Source organism: Glycine soja, chromosome 3 (assembly GCF_004193775.1).
Source record: "Glycine soja cultivar W05 chromosome 3, ASM419377v2, whole genome shotgun sequence".
Classification (NCBI taxonomy): domain Eukaryota; kingdom Viridiplantae; phylum Streptophyta; class Magnoliopsida; order Fabales; family Fabaceae; genus Glycine; species Glycine soja.
In genome coordinates this window covers 1,468,672-1,489,495 of record NC_041004.1, presented here as the reverse complement: position 1 = coordinate 1,489,495, position 20,824 = coordinate 1,468,672, and the positions used below count along the sequence as shown (strand labels likewise).

Here is a 20,824-nt window from a genome sequence, read left to right as displayed (position 1 = left end):
GAAATACCAAACTAGGGAAAGTAAACAATGGAATACCAAATGACAATGCAATAAATTAAAAAAGTAATAAAAAGGACGCAACTAAAATAGGGAGAGGAGGAAAATGAAAGGCGGTATTGCTACGGCAATGCCAAAGCATCGGTAAGGTTTTCGTTTTTTTCTTAATAATTAATAATAAAATATAAAATAATTAATAATAATAAAGTAGGATGTGATGTTTTTAGCTGACCTGCTACACGCTAGCTCTGGTAATATCACGTCAACATGGGCAAGGCTTTGTATGTATCATGATAGATGAGACCAAGGGATCACAACTCAACTCAAAGCAAAGGAAAGACACCAGATAGAGAAACAAAGAAAGATGAGTAAGGTGAAGATTTTGGTTGTGGGAGGGACATGTTACTTGGGTCAGCATCTGCTACAAGTCTATGCACATGCCAATGCCAATGCCAATGCCAATATTAGTGGAACTCCTTTTGTTTTCGATCTCGCTTTCACCCATCACTCCTCTCCTCCTCCCCACCCTCTCTTAGATGCCATTCCTTCCTCCCTTCCTTTCCAAGTGGATTTGAAAACTGGCCTTGGATTTGAAGCCATTTCCAACACTTTTGGCCAGGTTCTGTTCTCACCTTAATTTTGTTGTGTTGATTACGTGTCTTTCTTTTCTTTTCAATTGGGATAGGAAAATATATGATTTTGGATAATGGGTCGTTTTGTGAACTTCCTTTTGGGATTAAAGTTTGCGCCTTTTCACGGACACAAACAGAAAATTTTTAATTAAATGAAACACGAGTAACATATAATAACCAAATGATGATATATTCATCTTTTTAAACTAACCTTCACACACATTTATTTCTTTCAACTATCTTAGTTGTGTAAATGTGATAACTTTAAGTATTGAAGTTAATAAAAAAATATTTTTTTAAAATTAGACAACTAATAAAAAGTGTGGGACAAGTGTTGGGATCTGTTGGTATTGAAAATGTATTTGGCAGGCGACATTTCGAACAAGAGAGAGGTCTATGCTTCATAGTGGTTGATTGCTTCGGTGTTAAACTATGTATCGTGGTTTGGTGATTTTATTTGGTACACTTTGTTTGTGGAGCCTTCTCTTTCTCTATTGACTCACTGAACTACGCACTTGTTTGCTGCTGATTCGTAACAATGATTTAGAAATTTTAAAGGATTATTGGCATAAGAAGTGAGATATGTTGCCAATTTAGCTGCTGACATTCGTATATTTGTGCATCTTATATGAATGATTGTGTAAGATAATTATAAATGGATATGCAACTGGTTTTAGGCCAATGTAGATAACAGAGTCTTTTTCTGGGTTGACACTGAGTGGTTTACACCTTTAGTACTTTTGGAATCCTGCATGCTTTTGGACTTGTGGATTTTGTTTCTATATTAAAGAATTTTTTCCTCCCTTTTCTCTCAACTTGATATCCACTCATTAATCATTCTTCTTGCCATACACCGTTGTGAGTATGATCATGTGTGTGCACACAAGGATCTTGACGAGACAGAGAGAAAGCATGTTTCATACAATGGTTATTTTAAATATTTATAAGTTCAACAGATGCCAATGTCTTCATAGCCTTCCCCAAATAGAAAATTAGTAGAAGAAAACATGAAGATAAAGGATCACATGTTAGCATTTCATAGTGTATAAAACAATAATGTGATTCGTTTCATTATTGACAATTCTGTTTGTTTGTTAAGGGCAGCCTGATGTGGTCGTCAATTGTGCTGCCATCTAGGTTCCTCGTGCTTGTGAAATCGATCCTGCCACTGCACATGCTATTAACATGCCATCATCTCTTGTAAAATGGTTGCAAAGCTTTGAAAAGAGAACTACTCTTCTCATTCATCTCTCCACAGATCAAGGTAACCCAATCTTACTGTGATAGATGAAGGGGAGGAATGGGCATTATGAAAAAGGAAGATATTTTTATAACCTTTTGGAACCTCTACTCACTTCTTAATGCTTTATCTTTCTCTGTTTCTAACGTTTGTCATTCTTAACTAAAAACTAACTTTATAATCATTGAAATTTCAGAACTTTTTTGCTTATCCTTTATCCTTTTTTAGCAATACCAAGGGATGAATCATGTTTGGGGTAAAATTTTCTTTCTTGATTAATATATTGTGCTTACTATCCATATCCATGTCCATTTACACTTTGACTTTTATCAAAATTGTAATTTGTGTTTCATCTCATCAGTTTATGAAGGGGAGAAATCCTTTTACAAGGAAGAAGACATTGCTGTTCCAGTAAATGTTTATGGCAAAACTAAAGTGGCAGCAGAGCAGTTTATTTCAGAAAATTGTCCAAACTTTGCAATTTTGAGATGCAGTATCATCTATGGGCCACAAACAGTCTCACCAGTTCCAAAATCTCTTCCTAATCAGGTGCTTGCGCAATTTGTGGACTTTGTATTATAAAATTTATTGGCAAATTAATACTTCAAGCAAAATGGTTGATGAAACACTAGAGTTGGATGCTTTGTGAATTTCGTTTCTTATTGCAAGAAGAATAGTATATTTTTTTCTTAAAAGATGGTGGTAGTGCTCTGCTCACCCTTTTACAATCTGCAGTATTAAAAAAAATCATTTCTCATCATTCATGGTTTTCTGTTTGTTGTTCCCTTTAGTGCCTTTATTTCCACTCTTTGAAAGAGAAAACCTTACAGTATTATGATTTACATGTTTCCCTGCTTCTACTTTGTTGCAAAGATTACAATTTTCCTTTATCACTTGTTAGGTTCTTCTAATTCTTCTAGTACCCTCTTAAATATAGGGACGTGTTGTTGGGAAAGATGTATCTATGGGGGAATTTACTTAGTGTTTTATTCATTGATACTATGTTAGAAAACCACCTATTACTAAATTTTATTTTAGGAAAGAATGCAGAGAGGTAATCAAGGAGGATTGACTGACTTGTGTTCCATATTTCAAGAGATGCAATCAAGAGACGGGGAGAAGAGTGAGCCAGAAAGGCGAGAAATAAGTAGAGATAAAGAATAGTGTGGGAGAGTAATACTCATCCAAGTGTGTTCTGTTCATGTTTCTAACATACTATCTAATTGTTGCAGTGGATTGATGGTGCCCTTGCTAAAGTAGAAAAAGTGGAGTTCTTTCAAGATGAGTTCCGTTGTCCAATTTATGTTAAGGATCTTGTAAATATCATACTAGCTTTAACTACTCAATGGATATCAGGTATAGGACTTTTAGCACCTAACCTCATGTATTGGTTAGACATATGGTATGCTGTGAAAAGTTTCTTAATGAGTCTGATTTTCAGTGAGACCCTTTTTAAGTTTGTGAAATACAATTAAAAAATATCTATGGAAGTTGTTCTATGCTATAACTGAATTACAATTTATAATCATGTGTGACATTTTCTTGTGTATAATTTTGGCATTACATACTTATTTTTTACTCTCCCATACTTTTTTTTCATTTAAAATGCCCATCTTAAACTTTCTTGTGTTGTTAAACAACTTCAAGATGAGGTATCTTAAATTTGCATTCATGAATTCTGCTTTTCTGATTACTGTCACAGAGGGCAAGCAAATGCAATTGTTACTTAATGTTGGTGGAGCTGATAGGGTGTCACGTGTTCAAATGGCTGAGGCTGTTGCACAATTTTGAGGGTATGACACCTCATTAATCAAATCAATGTCTGCCTCATCGGTACGTATTGCACTTCATTTTATGTCAGAAAATTGTGATATGGAATCAGTAACTTGCTTTCTTTGTTTATCTGCATTATCATAGTATACAAAATTATTAACCTCTAAATACTCCTTAAAAAATTTTAAAGATTTTGTCTCCTCATTAATAAAGGCTATCAAAGTTTTCGTTCACTTTTTGATGGCCATTTGAGCCGGTTTTTTAGCCTGATATGATTTATCTCCTCTTTCCCTTATTGTGCTTTATTGACATGTATGCATTTTTGTCTATTTTTCAGGTTGATCGAGGGGTGAAATCCCCAGCTGACATATCTATGGATATCACTAGATTGGTACAAACCCTAAGAATTCATCCTGTTTCGTTTAAAGATGGAGTGAGATTGACACTCACAACCTAGGCTAGACAATGATGAGGCAACAAAGATATCAAATAAGGCTTCCTTGTTAGCATTTGAGTCTTCTTTCCTACCATTAAGACTGAAATGTGCTCTCAAAAGCTCTTACTACATTTAGATTGTTGTATAATAGGTAAATTCTTGAAAAAGTCAAACCAAGCAAATTTGTTGGAGCTGCTGGGAATTAGAAAAAGGCAAGTAGCTTATGAAGTCACAAAGGCAGTCTCCAATAAGTTGGTTTTGTGGCATTCTCCCAATAATAATTTCCAAGATATGCATTTTATACTACAAGTCAATGTACTATCGCACTGAACATTTTATAAAATGTTCAGTTAATCGTGAGATTATCGTAGGAATTGCCTTCCAATTGCTAATAATGTGTTTATGAGAAATGTTAGAAACACACTCTTATGGACACACTCTCTTTTATTAGTTGAAATCTATTAAAAATTACAAAATTTTATGGATCCTACATCATATTTCATGATTCTCTTTCCCCAATTTTGCAGTTTTCATTTTTGATTGAATTTTAAGCAATAGAAAGGAGTGTGTTTGTAGAAGTATGTTAAAGAGTGTGATGTTAGCATTCCTCATGTGTTTATATTTTCGTTGTTCCACTTTCTAATGCAATTGAATGTGAAAGAAATAAGAATTTGGACTGACGTTCAACCAACTTTGATATGCAAATTCACACTCTAAATACACAAAAAGTCTGTATCAACCCTCAAATGTACCATGCAAGACTGCTCATTAGACTTGAAAATTTTATGACTGTTTAAGATGGAGTACATGTTTTGGTTTAATTTATTTTGATCATAAGAAGTGGTAAACCAGACGCTTGGATTCTGATAGAAAGATTTAAATATATTTTTCATACATGTAATATTTTTTAGTTTATTATCTTTTTTCTTTACTGTGACATTTTCAAATTTTTACTTTTGGTACCTGTTGTTAGTATTAATTCATTAAATGATGATGTGATAAATTAAAAGAATGTTATATCATCAGTTAAGTAATGATGTGTTAAATTTACAGAATGACACGTAATTACTTAACATGACTTAGACTAACGATAAATACCAAAAATAAATGTTTGAAAAAGTCAAGTAGTAAAATAAAAAAATTTAAAGAATAAACTGAAAAATGAGTATATTATATGTATGAAAAATATATTTAAGCTAAGAAAAAAAATCTAAATTAGAGTTTACCATACATGCCACAATTAAAATTGAAGGGGAAGCACTCAAACAATAGAATAGCCATAGTTGGCACTAATGTTATGCTTGTTTGGTCAAATCGATGAACTTTGTGGTGAGGATTAAATGGGAGAAACTTTTTCTTTCTGATAGTTATTAACTTACTATTCTTTGAAAAACAAAAAAAGATAGGGCTATCCAAGAAGTACCTTTGTGGTCAGCATTAGACCATGAATCATCTATTCTTTTCCAAACCTCACTCCCTCCCTCCCTCTTCTCTCACCGATGCCATATCTTTTGCCACTTTACAAAAAACAGTCTAACTAACAATGTCATCTTTTGTTGCTCTTCAGGGCCTGCATGGCTCTCTTCTCAGCTCCCAGTTCCTAGGCCAAGACACCCTCACTCATTTCCACCCTCGCAACAAGGCTTCTTCCACCATTCAAAACAAGCCAACAACAGCACAACAACCAAGTGCCAAATTTGACATGCTGCAAATCGTAGGAGGAAGAGGACTATGCAATGGAGAAGCAGGCCTAAAACAAGAGCTGAAGAAGCAAGTTGGTGTTGATGAAAAAGGACAAACTTCAGCAACAAGTGGCAAAGAGCAAGAAGAGGAGGAGGAATCAACAAGTGTTGTTGCTACTGAAGATGGTTTTGAGAAGGAGCTGATGGGGCTAACAGGGGGGTTTCCAGGGGGTGAAGAAGTTCATTCAGGAAAACCCTCCTCCTCTAAAACGAAGTCAAGGTAGCAAAAACCTGAAACTAGCATTGTCCAAGAAGCCTAAGCCACCAGAATTGCCTCTGTTGCTGCCAGGGATGATTGCCATTGTGAAGAACCCAAATAACCCGTTTTACATTTACTGTAAGATTGTGCAAAGAATCACTGATGGTAAGGCAGGGGTTCTCCTTGAAGGAGGGAACTGGGATAGGTTGATCACGTTTACGTTGGAAGAGCTTGAGTAAGAAAAAGGTCCCCGCATGAAGAACCCCAAGTCTGCGGTACTCAAACCGTTTCTTGAAAAGAAATCATAGTTAGTTAAGCTCTTTGTTTAAATTTGTAAAACATGTTAGCTTTTGTATCATATGTATGTATAATGTATCTATCTATCTATCCGTCAACATTTCTGAGAAATATAGAGTAGCTGAGGATTGCTACTACAACTGTGCTTTGATGTTCTTTTTGGTTGAGTAAATAGAGGGCTAAGAAGGGAAACAAAGATTGAACTGGTAAGAAGAAAAGTACTAGTACTTCTTTATGGTAAACATGAAAAATTGCCTAGTTTCTTGAAGCTGAAGAGGGTTGGCCTAAGCATTTGAACTAAAAGACTTTTTTTTAATCGACAAATGATAGTTTTGTTAGTTTTATTAGAAATGTTAGCGGGAGGGATTTGAATCCATGACCTCTCTTCCCTCCCCTCTCCCTTCATCCTTTCCCAATCATTGGACCAACCTTATATCTTTTAAAACTAAAAGACTTTGGACTTCTTGTTGGAGACAAAGCTTGGTCCTAGATGAAGAAATTGACTTGAGCTGATTCCTTCACATGTGTAACTTGATGCCATGGATTCCTTCCGGTTTCCATATTGTTGGACTTATGATAGTTGTCCTATGTTCACATTTTTTATTTAAAGTTTGATGGAATTGGAGACCAAAGTAAGATTCTAGATGGAAGTCCACCAGATCAGAAGAATTTGTTGATTCCCTCATAAGTCCAACAATATTTGCAAGCATGATGGATCAACTTTTGAGAAGAAGGTTGCTCAAAACCCAATGTGCTAAACATTGGCTGAAACCCTTGTGATTAAAGATGATGCATATGTGCGTGGATGGCAATTGGATCGTCCAATTCTAGAAACTAGCAAATGTCAGATGCATAAAAGCTTCTCTTCAAGCCTTCAAGCGACTTGGTCTGTTGATCAACAAACTTTGAGCTTGACATGTATAGTTGCATTATATTAGAAGTTGAAATGAAGAGGTTAAAGCTAAAGTCTAGTTAAAGTGGCATAAATATTTATAGGGATGTCGAAGAGTAAGGTTCTCATAATGTCCTAGAGTATTTGTGTTTGTATTTTGAGAAAGACACCTGCTCAAACTCATTTTGTATGGATAGAAACCTTGTTGGTGTCTAAATTTAGACTCATTATTACTTGCATTTTTGGTTTTGGACAAAACTTAGGTGCAATACCTTAAAATATTTTTGGTGCCTTTCTTCAATTACAATTAGAGTTCTCTATAACAATAATTTACACAATAGATGTTAACATCAAGGGTGTTGCTAGGTGCACCCAACATTATTGTTGGGGCACCCAGCATTGTTTTAAAATTTCAGAACTGTCCCTACCTTAAAGTAACGTACGGATCAAGTTCATCCGCGAGTAGTTAGCGGATCAAGTTGATTTGCAAGTAAGTTACGGATCAAGTTGATCCGTTAGTTACTCGCGGATCAACTTGATCCGCTAGTTACTCGCGGATCAACTTAATTCGTACGTTTTTTTTTTTTTTTGCTTTTAACCTTTATTTCATTAAATTTGAATGATAATTATTTAAACCAATTTTCATTAAATTTAAACCAATATTTTAAACGAATTAGTTACTTCCATAATAAATTTAAATCAAATTATTTAAACCAATTTTCATTAATAATTTTGACAAATTAATAAAAGTTATAATTTAGTTACTTCCATTCATAATATTTCGACGAATTTCAAATCAAGTAATTTAAAAATGTTCAATCAAAATCAACACATTATAAAACAACTATAAAACAACTAAAATATACATAAATTGTTCATTGTTCACAGTTAACTAAAATGTTCATAATAATTAAAATGTGCATAATAATAAAAATGTTCAAAGTAATAAGAATGTTCACAATCCTAAGCCAAGTTATAAACATGGCCAGTAAAGCACGCGATTAACATCAAGATCAATAAATTCAAAAACTATCTCCATGTCAACAGTGAACGAAAACGTCTCGCATAAATATTTCCACTCGGCTTCAATTTTCAGTGACTTTCTCCAGTGATTGAACACGAGTCGGCATTCTGCAATGTCTCCCAAGTGCAAATGAGTCCAGCCTTTGTCTTTCAAGAAATAATACATGCTACTTGGAACGTCCTAACAAATAAAGAAATGTTATGTCAATAATTTATGTTATGTAATTTAAAACTTAAAAAATAAAGAAATGAAATTAGGAAGTAGCTTACCAAACTGCTACAACAAACTTTTTGCTCAGTGAGATAAACCTTGAAGGTCACATAACCTGACATTTGATGATATAAAGAGTGTCATCTTGGGAATGCTCTGGGCAGGCGAGGGGTCTTGCATATAGTAAGAAAAAATGTACTCTTACAATAATGATGCAGCGATATGAGATGATCTCCGGTCAGTTGGTAAAAGTCGCGCAATGTTGTCCACCCTACGACGATGGCTAGTTGATCCACATCTTGGTTGTACATAACATTGTGATAATTTTCGTCCTTGTCAACCAAATGTCATATACTGCCAAGTACGTCCTTCCACTTGGCAGCATATACCTTACCAACTTCACCGAAAATCTACATGCCATATCGCAAAATAAGGTTCGTTAGTTACACGAAATAGCTGGAAAATCAAATATTAATTAAATTAAAATGAACATGACCTGGTCCTTGGCACTGACCGTCTAGAAGAAACCCTCTGGTGGAGCCGCGACATGTTGCATCTTGTATGCCAATTCCTTCCATTGCCCTTGCTCTTCGATTGTTAATTCTTACAAGATTAACATTCAACCAATTAACAGACAAGCAAATAATAGGCATTCAAGCACAAAACAAATAACAGACAAGCAATGGACAGTCTTATTGGGCATATGCGCAATGATGTGTTCAAGTTCCTCATTCACGCTGGTCCAACGTGATGACGAAGCACGAGAGTGTGACATTCTGAAAACCAAAATAAAAAATATCATACTTCAAGCTAAAAAGCTTCAAAAGTAACCCTAATTTAAAGTAAAGAAAAATCATTTTGAAAATTAAAAAAGCTTCACGCAAATTAGCCTTTTCTTTTTGCGGATCAACGTGATCCGCGAGTTCAACACAACATAAACACAACCTACGAATCATCTACCCTATTTGCGGATCACCTAGGTCTCCTAACTTGTCTCTACTGTGAATGACCTAAATACTTAAGCAATCACCAATGGAAGCAATAACAAACAACAAAAGGGACATAGACCTTACCTCGATGAAGAACAGAAGAGCAACACCTCGCGGGAGAAGAAGCGCACTCAAAGGAGGGAGAAGCAGCAGCTTGCGCGGAAGAAGAACAACCACCTCGTGCTGGAGAAGCAAAGGGGCTCGCAGAAGAATGAGGAAGGAGGAAGAAAGGACCGCCGGTGGAAGAAAGAAACGAAGAGGCTCAAGGAAGAAAGGAGAAGAAGAAAGGCTCGTGAAATAGGGAAGAAGAAAAGTCGCGGATTAGGAAGAAGAAAGGGTTGTCTGTTGGGTGCACCACTTTTTTTTTTTAAAAAATAACAAAGGTATTTGTGACTTTTCACAATAAGTGTTGGATGCACCAGTAATACTACTGGGTGCACCTAGTAACATCCTAACATCAAAGATTAAACTCTAAACTCAAGTGAAAAATATCAAAACACTTAAGGCACTACAAACATTTTTTTCTTGATAAACAACATTACAAACAAAATTCAATACCATGATCACCATTCACACCGTTATTATTTATCTAGTTAATAGGTGATAACTATGTAAAACACGATATTATATGTTAAGACCTAATCTCATTAAGAGAATTATCTAAAATAATTAGATATATTTAAAAAATATCAAAAGATATTTTTAATATTTTCTAACTAATAGAAAAACAAATTCTTAAAATATACTATCATTTAAAAAAAGACTTTTAATTTATTCAACACAACCTCAATATTTAGAAGAATATTCGTATATTCCAATCATAACGGTAAATATACAGTTCACAGAAAAAAAAAAAGTTCATATAAAATACATTAAATGATAAAACAAAAATATAACGACTGGATAAAATAAATAAAATATGGTTTATCCTTAAAAATTAAATAATGAATATATTTATTAAAATTGTACAAACAAATAACACAAAAAGGAGACTTTTAACTGTATTTGTAGACATTTAAAAACTTGTTCAAAAACAAAAATACATTTATCATCTAATGTAAAAAAACTTAAAATATTTAATGATCAGACTAAGTCAGATGATAATAAAAATAATTGTTTGTAAAATAAAACAACATATAAAATTTAAAAATATATTAAAACCTTTTGTTAAAGTAAAAGATAAAAATATATAAATAATTATAATAGTTTGTCTCAAACTAAAGATTATGTTTCGTTCTTGTCACTTCTATATTTAGATAAACTCTACTTCATGTATGACTTAAACCTAATATTTTTTGTCCTACCAAGTTATTAATGGCTTTAAACAAATCAACAAGATTTGTTGAAAGTTTCCAAATAGACTAAAATATACTATCGTTTTATAGATGAATATATTACTCAATACTTTTAGTCCTTTTTCTCAAGATATAGAAGTTGTTTTGAGAGCTTTTGTATCTTTACAAGAATTTACAAAAAAAACTTTACAAGAAAGAATGAAAGAATAATTCACGTAGATTGTTCGTATTTTGTTTCTTCAAAACTTCTTTTATATATCTTTCATCTCCAATTTAGATTTTTACTCTAATCTTTGTCTAAAGTTTTGAGTCTATTGAAACATTCAATATTGTCCGAATGGTAAACTAAATTTATTTTTTTATAGGACTTTGATCAATTTTAGAAAAATATGCTCTGCATTAAGAATTCGAAACAAAGTATTAATGAAGGTCTTATATGTATTACTTAAATAATACACCAAATTTTCTTATGAATGCATGGTCTCAAAACTTTAGACGCACATATACATATAATAATATATCATTAGGGGTGGGTAAGCGGGCCGGCCTGCCCGCATTGGCAACGAATCGGGCCAGTCCGTCCCGCTTCTTACACAAACCAAATAAATTGGTCCGCCCCCTCCCCGCGGACCTCGCGGGTCAAACGGGCCAATCCGCGGGCTTACTTTTAAAAGAATCTCCATTTTAATAAAAATAAAATACAATCAAATTAAGTTCAATACAAATGTAAATAAAATCTGAATAATTAGTCAATAAAATAAATAATGTCTTAACAAAATGGTTCCATATTTAAACATCTCCAACAACAAATGGTTCCATATTTGAAGTAACTTGAGCCTTCTGCATCTCCACATTTAAGAGTATAGCAACAATGAATTAGTCCCAACAAAAAATAGGATAAAAACAAATTCTAGAGAGAGAAGAGATGTACTTTGCGTGATGGCGCGGTGGTGGGCCGAGACTGTGCCGTTGTGGTGTGTCGCGTGACTGCGTGAGTGTGAGTAACATTTTGTTTTCCTTGTAAGGGAAAAAGTCGTATAACTTGCGCGCGTGCGTGACTGCGTGGTGGTGGAGAGAAAAACCCCGAGGAGAAAAAGTATTCTTGCTATAATGATAACAACTACTAAATATGATGTGGACTATTGTTTATAATAAAAATATATTGAAATATCTTTAAAAATATTTATTTAACAATTATTTTTAGCTTAAATGATAAGAATTAATATTTTTTTATTATTTATGACTTATAAACATGAAAATGATAGATTAAAAGAAAAAAAAGATAGAGAAAATATCAATATTTGTAGTATGTTATCACTTATCTTTTTTTATCTTAATCTTTTATTTTTCTTATCTTATCTTTTTTTATCTTTATCATCTTTTAATCTATATCTTTTAATTTTAAATATTCCAATAATAAGTATTATTTTTTTTTATTCTCTTCATGTTACATTGCCTATCATATATTTTTTTTTATTTTTATGTCTTTTTTCTGGGTGTTGACAGGTTAACGTGTGTTCATAAAATATTTTTCATTAAAAAATCTTATATATTTTTCTATTCAACTTGCCTATAAAGTCCCAAACCCGATTTTCGTAAAACCCTAATTCTCCAAATTTTCTGGCTCCTCTGCGTGCTCGTTGAATCCATCCTAAGTGACTTGCTTGCTGAAGGCGACACGAGGTCGGTATGTATCTATCTATCTCACTTTCTCTAATCATTGATTTCAAAATTTCTTCAAATCAAATGAACAAATCAGAAGAAAACGCTAATGTCTAATTTTCTACAATTACAATCATCACGTTCTGCAAAGCTTTTGGTTTTGAATTAATGCTACTCTGTTATTTTTCATCAAGCTAACCTTTAAATTATAAAGATGCAAACTTTTGAATCAATCATGCTTCTGCTTTGGTTATATACCCTTAAAATGTAAACTGAACTGGTAAGTGTTTCAACTGGCACTACTAATCTAATGGGATTCTGCCACACTTTGAAATCTTAAGTGAACATTTGTGCTGTGAATTTCCTCGAATTTGAGTTAAACCGTGAACCAGAGCTATCCCCTGCTTCATGTACCTTTTTTGCACCAATGGTATAAGTTGGGTTGAGTTGGATAGTTTTTTTGCCCATTACATATTACAAGCTTAAATTTGTAGCAAGGGTTTTCATATTTGGTCTAGTATAGTTTGTTTTAGGGCCTTAATGGATGAGTTTAATGAATTAAGTAATCTTCTCCATGAACTTTTTGAAATGGTGTTGGTTCAAGCAATACAATAGGTCAAGCAGGAACCAGAACAAGTATGATGTTCTGTTATTTTTTATTTATTTTTTCATTATGCAATGAGAGTAATAGAGGGGGATGTAAACCATAGGATTGAAATGAGGTGGATGAAATGAAGGATTGCCTAGAATGTTTCTGTGACAAAATTGTATTACTAAAGCTTAAGGGAAAATTTTATTGTACAACTATAAGACTTGCAATGCTGTGATAAAAAGCTAACAATAGAATAAACTCAGTATTATAGAGATGAGAATGTTGTGTTTGATTAGTGGGTATACTAGGATTACAAATGAATGCATTGGGAGAAAGTTGGAGTAACAGCTATTGTAGAAAAAAATGATAGAATCTTTCCTTAAAGTGGTTTGAGAATGTGTGGAGAAAACCAGTAGATGCCCTTGTTAGATCTGTTTATATTTCCTTAAAAAAAATATAAAAATGCCATCCTGATATGCATGCTTCTGTCTTCAAAATAAATGCAAATTCTAATGCTGGTATTGTATTAAGGGGAATGACTTATTTCGATAATATGATTATTTAGATGTGATTTTGTTATTTGTCTACAGGTAGAAACTAAGAATGGGGGAAGAGAATGAAGAAACAAAAACATTTAAGGATTTGGGCTTATCCGAGTCATTGGTGGAAGCTTGCGAAAAATTGGGTTGGAAAAATCCATTAAAGATACAGACAGAAGCAATTCCTCTTGCATTGGAAGGTGAGCATTTTATTGAGTTTTTTTAAGTCAATCTGATATTTGCTGGTTTAATTCTGATTATAAAATAGGAACAGAGAAAAAATGATAATTTTTGTTGTACCATCCTGATGATATTTGGATTTTGAACATAAAACTATATATATCAATATTATAGCTTTTATATTTGCTTTTGTTGATTGCATTATTTTTTCAATATTGTTCGATTCCAACTTCTATATTTCCCCCCTATCTTTAATTCCTGAAGGTGGCTTATGGTGAAACCCTATCAAATTGCTGATTATCCTTCGTGGTTGTGTTTTTCAGGAAAAGATGTGATAGGACTTGCCCAAACTGGTTCCGGTAAGACTGGAGCTTTTGCTCTTCCCATATTGCATGCCTTATTAGAAGCACCACGCCCAAAAGATTTCTTTGCTTGTGTGTTGTCTCCCACAAGGTTTGATTTTTATATAATTCAAATTTTATTGATTGTAATTGTTCTGACTGATATTTAACAAGTTTATTTCTTCTGTTTTTCACCTATTTAATGATTTAGAGAACTTGCTATTCAAATTGCGGAACAGTTTGAAGCTCTAGGTTCTGAAATTGGTGTCAAGTGTGCCGTGGTGAGTTTCAATCTATTTTTCTTAAATGATTAATTATGTGTGAATTTTATTGCTTCCTGCATAGCTGATTTTGTTTTTTTTCTCCCCTTGAGACTCTTTCCAACATATACTTAGTTTTATATGGTTGTTAGACACTGTGTTAATGTTCTGTTTATTACATGCATATTAAACAATCTATTTAATTGGCATCTTATCCTTTTTCTCTAGCTTGTTGGAGGAATTGACATGGTACAACAATCCATCAAGATAGCAAAGCAGCCTCATATTATTGTAAGTGTTACTATTGATGTAAGCATGCTTTGATTTCATTTGTTTTTTTGTACTTAGAGTGTTCGGTAATACTTGATAGTTGAGTGAGATCCAAAATTTAATCTTGAGTATGTGTGTAAAATATATCACTAATGTTTCAGTAAAGAAATACACTCTTTTTTTGTTATTTGTTGTTGGTTTCTAAATCATTTACTGGCTTATCTAACTCATTTTTTGTCAGAATTTTTATGAGCATTGTATTAGTTATATGATTTCTCTTGCTCAGAGATAGGATTGATTTTGTTCTTATTTTCTTAAATTACCACCTTGGATACAAATATACCATGACAGATACATATTATGTTTTGTAGTTGATAAACTATCCAATTCCAATGATGTTAGAGTATTAGCATAAAAAGATTTAATGATTATATTGCTGGAATGAATTCCTATTGTTGGTTTTTCCTTCTGTTGTTTTTAGCATGTCTGCTTTCAAATATTATTGTTAAGCTGTTTAACATGGTTCCTTTAACATTCACTTGCTGATTATATTTATGGTCCTTGCTAAAATTTAACTCTTATCTACCCAAAGGGAAATGATTGATCAAATACCATGTTTTGTATGTTCTGAAAACTTAAATATTTCTTACTTGGGAAAGTTTTTAGAGAATTGTCCTGTTATAGGGTCCAAGTGTGTTTAAGCCAATCTTTTAGCTTTTTACTTCATCCATTAATTGTCTTCCTTATTTTTTAAAAGCGAAGGTGTGGTCAAGGTTTTCAGTCTATGATGTTATGGTTGGTTCATTTCTTAAAAGCACAAGCCTCATCATGACGAATAGGGAAATTTTGTTGATATTTCACCTCTGGAGGTTTACTATCTATATATAGAAGAGTTTCCTTGGACTATAATATTCAACAATGAGCATTGATCAAACTTATTTGGAATTCCAAATTCTGGTTCAATGTGTCTTGGCACTGATTTGTCTTTCTTTTTGCTTTTTGTTCCACTTTTTTTGTTTTGCTTCCGACCATATTTGCACCAAAAGTCTAAATATGATTTCACCCTTGCTTATATGGCCGCGGAAAGGTGAAAGCTCATTTAATTGGCAAAGCTCAAACAACACTAATGATAGTTAGATTTGTAATTACAGGAACCCACAATAGTTTTAAATCTTTCTCGGATCATGCTTCATTCTTCATTGAATAATATGACTTCCATTGACTTTTTGCCTCACTTTAAGTTAATTTTTCAAGATTGATATTGTGCTTTTAATTTAGTGCTGCCTTTAGTTTCCCACTATTTTTTTATCTTTTCATTTCGCTGTCCTGTATTTTCTTTATTATTTATTTACGTTGAATTGATTCTCTTGCAGGTTGGGACTCCTGGACGAGTTATAGATCACCTAAAACACACTAAAGGATTTTCTCTTAGTAGATTAAAATACTTGGTATGATTTTTACATTTATATATATATATATATATTTATATTGAATTATTGATATTACTTCTGTGTCATAAGAAGATTTGAATGTTCATATATTTGGTGAAAGGCGAATGCTTTATTCTTAGCTTCATTTATTTCCATGATGTATATAGGTGAATGCTTTTGATGGTTATAAAATATAAATACTTTTTTTTATAAGAAAATTGAAATTATATATTTCCGATCTCAAAATATGTACAAGAAAAAGAGGGCACACCCTCTATTTAGACCAACAATCAAGAGACCACATAACAAAGAAAACCTATTCAACTTTAGTACCTCTATTCCTATCTATCCTTAGGTTATCCCCTTCTTATGTCTGCCTATTTATCACCTGAAAGCTACAGGTTCTGGTCTATTCTTCCACATGAAATAAAGACAAGAAAAAAAAAGCTGCTGCCCCTCACCTTGACAATAACGGATTTTCTTCTCTTTGGCCTTTCAAAAACCTGTTTCCAAATATTAAAACCTGTAGTATCCAGATTAAAATCAAACTGTGTTTGTAGCCTGCTGTAAAACTTGCTTGGAGTAGCCACATTCAAAATGGAGGTAACCATTTGTTTCAACTGCTCCATCACATGAGTTACCTGTTGAATCTGTCAGTCATGTAACTGAACTGTGGGATTGATTTTGATGACTTAACTATGGTTTTTTAAGTTGATACAAGTTTATTTATTGTTGAAACATGTATGTTTCTGCATTGGTTTAGGTATATCTTAATGATTACACAGTTATGTTTAAAGAAAATCAGTTGCTGGTTTACATGTCATTTAGATGTAGGATGCCATGCATTCTATTTTGCAGTTATGGATGGTTGGGCATGTTAGTGGGTTTTACAAAAAGAAATAAGTAATCCGTTTTGTTGTCTACCTTGTGCATATCGTAATAATCATATTCTTGTTCTCATTTCCAGGCCATGCATATACTTACTTGGACTAACCTGATTACTCTGTATTTTGAGCAGGTCTTAGATGAGGCAGATAGGTTGTTGAATGAGGACTTTGAAGAATCACTTAATGAGATTTTACAAATGATTCCTCGTGAGCGGAGGACATTTCTGTTTTCTGCTACAATGACTAAGAAGGTATATGTGTAAATTTATTAATTACTGCTCACTCAGAAAATATTTGTTCATGACTTTTGCCTTTTTATCCCTTGGCATTGTCCAAATATGGTATCTTAACATGCAAGCTAACCCTTTTTTCTTTACATATTCTGAGATATGAAGCCCTATTAGATGCATGTTATTGGAGGAAGCTTATTGGAAGTTAACATAAATGCTGGTTGTTGGTATATGATTTTTGATAGGTTATCAGAAGCATTCAATCATGTTATTTTAGGCCAAATTTATTATGTTTTTTTTATATTAACATGCATTTGCTTCAATAAGAATGTTATGATGCAAATGAAATTGAACAAAATAGTTTTTATGGGCCGCTTATATGCTGCAGCTGCTTGATTGTTGCCATTTATTTTTAAATTTATGTTGCTAATAGATCAGTTGCATTCTCGCTGTTGCAGGTCCAGAAGCTGCAAAGGGTTTGTTTAAGGAATCCCGTGAAGGTACATCTGTAATAGTTACATATATGTTTATTGGGTAAATTACACTCCACTTTCCCTTGAGAAATTAACATTTTCACTTCAGTCTATTTTAACATAAACAAGCTTCCTAAGCACAAATTTTCTCTCTTCTATTTTTAGTATTAGTGATAGCTAGTTTTAAACCAAAGTTGATAGTAAGGAAGCTTCTTTTCATGTTTTAGGGTCTTAAAATCAACAATAGGGTGTTCAAAATTAGTTGTCGCTGACACAGGAAGTCTCACAAAAAGGACAAATGTCCTTGAGAGGCCCATTCATAGTTGCTCACCATTGCTTCGAGGTTCTTTTACTGTAAAATGGAGTAATGGACTAAAGCACAACACATTTATCTCTTAATGGAGGGGTGTGTAATTTTAAAATTAGAAGTGAAGGAAATATACTATAGGCATATTTCAAGGGAGGGGAGTATTATTATTTATATATAAATTCTTCTGTTCTGATGTTACTCACCATTTGTTTTATTCAATTTAGATTGAAGCATCATCTAAGTATTCCACTGTTGACACATTGAAGCAGCAGTATCGCTTTTTGCCTGCTAAACACAAGGTTTTTCTTCTCCCTTGTTCAGCCTAATGTTTTTCTTTAAATAAAGAAATGGCTGCCAATTGTATATTGAATTTCTTACGACTCATGTCATGGCTAAATGGCCCAATGCAAGCTGTGTAAAGACTGCTAACCACTTATATTCCCCCTTTTTTTTTACAAGCATTGATGCCTAGTTCAAACAAAGAGTCTCTATTTTTATTTGTTGCCCTAAAATAAGTTATACTGGATAAGTGTCTTAGTGAGGTTGTCAAAGATATACTACAGAAGAAATTTCATGAACAAATCTCATATATTGTCATCGTTTTCCTTTAAAAGTACCTACTGCTTGCGACATACCTGATGACTCATAATCATTGTTAGGTAGGATAAACTTCAACTGTAAATTAATTCTTTGCCATGCTGTAGGTTTAGCAAAGTAAAAGTATTTTATTTAGTCAAATACAAAATAAGACTTGATGTTATAGAGCACAATGTTTCAATGAAACACTTAAAATATATTGACTATTTGGAATGAAATTAATATAAATTCATACATTTTAGGTTTCATGAGTTGTGCCTATTATCTTTTATGCTTGTGATGATTGTGTTCATTAATTTTGCATTTCTCTCATAGGATTGCTACCTTGTATACATTCTCACTGAAATGGCTGGAAGTACATCAATGGTGTTCACTCGCACTTGTGATGCAACTCGGCTTCTAGCTTTGATCCTTAGGAATCTTGGTCTAAAGGCCATCCCCATTAATGGTCATATGAGCCAGGTAATTGTACTGCAGATCTTGTATTATAATTGTAAATTTGTAATTTGTTCCCATGTTTTCTTTGTCCCTTGCTATGGGAGGGGGTGGTGGGCTGGAAGAAGGAACCTTATTTGTCTTTTCATTATTTACAGGTGTGCTAATGAAGTATACTAATTTTTATTGTAAAAATGTGTTGACAGTCAAAGAGACTTGGAGCCTTGAATAAGTTCAAATCTGGGGAATGCAATATTCTCCTTTGTACTGATGTAGCTAGTAGAGGACTGGATATTCCGACTGTAGATATGGTGATTAACTATGACATTCCCACAAACTCCAAAGTAAGATGTACTGTGTATTTCTTTTATACTTCTACTGACATGCTCTATTATAATTAATGAAAAGTTCACAGTTAGCCTTGTGTATTGTAGGAATTTGTTTTCATTGTAATACATTAATGACACATGACACATGACACATCTTAATTAACACAAGACCTGGAATCATGGAAAGGGATAAACATTTTAGGATTTTTTTTTTCATTTTTTATATTAGCTGGATTCCTGATCTTGTGAGCTACAGGATTATATACATCGCGTGGGAAGGACTGCTCGTGCAGGGCGCTCTGGGGTCGCCATTTCCCTTGTAAATCAGTATGAACTGGAGTGGTACATTCAAATAGAGAAGCTTATAGGTGAGTAGTATATGCTGTCTTTGCTTTGATATTTTATGGAACAAAAGTTTCTTAATGAATAACAAATGCAAGTATACTTTAGGCAAGAAGCTACCAGAGTATCCTGCACAAGAAGAGGAAGTTCTGCTTTTGGAAGAGCGTGTTGGTGAGGCCAAAAGATTAGCCGTCATGGTAAAATTTTATATTGAGCTTAGTTAAATTTTACAGTATTTTCTTCTGTCTATTTCTTTTAATAAAAAAGAACAAAAAATGAAGGTAAGGGATTTTGTTGGAAGTTGTGATGTCCCTTTATTTGCCTGCCCCAGGTTAATTTGGTTTTCGTTGGTTACAGTTTTAGGGTATTACTTAGTTTCTGAGAGCAACCAACCAATTATGTGGTTGAAAGCAACTTGTTTTGTATGAGTATGTAAAGACTATGTGATTTGATTATATTCCTGGAATTAAATATGATAAAGGATTTGACATCAGCCAATGTTTATGTGCTTTTTAAATATTATACTAGAAAGTATTCAAGTGTTTGTACATTTGCTTCTATAGAAAATGAAGGAGACTGGAGGGAAGAAGAAACGGAGGGGCGAAGAAGATTATGATGGAGAGGATATAGACAAGTACTTGGGTCTCAAGGAAGGAAAATCATCCAAAAAGTTTAGAAGAAGATGAGATCATATCACTGCCAATGAGTGAATTAATGCGACGGATAAATGAATCATATGAAGCCATGAAAAATTGAGGATAGACTGAGATGTCAAGCAACTTGTGCGTTGTAGTACAATTTTGAGCAAATTTTTGCATTAAATTAAAAAAAATTGTATACTAATTGATTGACTATATAAACAATTTTCTAGTTATATTTTTGAAACGATTGTATCATTATATTTTGTTTCGTGCTGTTACCTAAGCATTTTTTTTTCAACTTGGGAATAAGCCTCTTTAAAGACGTAGCTTGTGGGTTGCCACACAGGTGACTTGCATGCTAAATAGTTAGGAAAAAATATGACAAATACTGAAACTGAGTCATGTGCTGGTTTTACAGTTTTAACTGATTTGAATTAACATTTTCTAAAAAAAATAAAACGTAATTATTGATTAAGTTTGATATACCAATTCTAAAAATATTTTTTATCTCTGTATTTTGCCCTTCAACAAAATGTTCCTGCCCCCATACTGAAGATCACACAAAACTAGTCCATGGTTT

At 33.1% G+C, this 20,824-nt stretch overlaps 1 protein-coding gene and 2 pseudogenes across 2 annotated transcripts; all 3 read left to right on the top strand.

The window, feature by feature from the left end:
* The first annotated feature begins 249 nt into the window (after window positions 1–249).
* On the top strand, window positions 250–4,290 carry LOC114405782 (annotated as a pseudogene).
* A 975-nt stretch (window positions 4,291–5,265) lies between these two features.
* Window positions 5,266–6,584, top strand: LOC114405783 (annotated as a pseudogene).
* Window positions 6,585–12,283: 5,699 nt separating this feature from the next.
* Window positions 12,284–20,527, top strand: LOC114405780 (DEAD-box ATP-dependent RNA helicase 10-like). 2 transcript variants are annotated; one of them, XM_028368274.1, is made up of 14 exons: window positions 12,284–12,413; window positions 13,571–13,719; window positions 14,023–14,152; window positions 14,252–14,321; window positions 14,529–14,591; window positions 15,944–16,018; window positions 17,019–17,138; window positions 17,576–17,617; window positions 18,125–18,199; window positions 18,813–18,959; window positions 19,139–19,276; window positions 19,518–19,629; window positions 19,712–19,800; window positions 20,167–20,527. In XM_028368274.1, the coding sequence occupies exons 2-14, from the start codon at window positions 13,584–13,586 to the stop codon at window positions 20,287–20,289; spliced, it is 1,320 nt and encodes a 439-aa protein (XP_028224075.1). In that variant the 5' UTR covers window positions 12,284–12,413; window positions 13,571–13,583; the 3' UTR covers window positions 20,290–20,527. The 2 variants fall into 2 exon arrangements, with proteins under 2 accessions (XP_028224075.1, XP_028224076.1); XM_028368275.1 differs by having other exon boundaries at window positions 12,291–12,409.
* The last annotated feature ends 297 nt before the right edge of the window (window positions 20,528–20,824 follow it).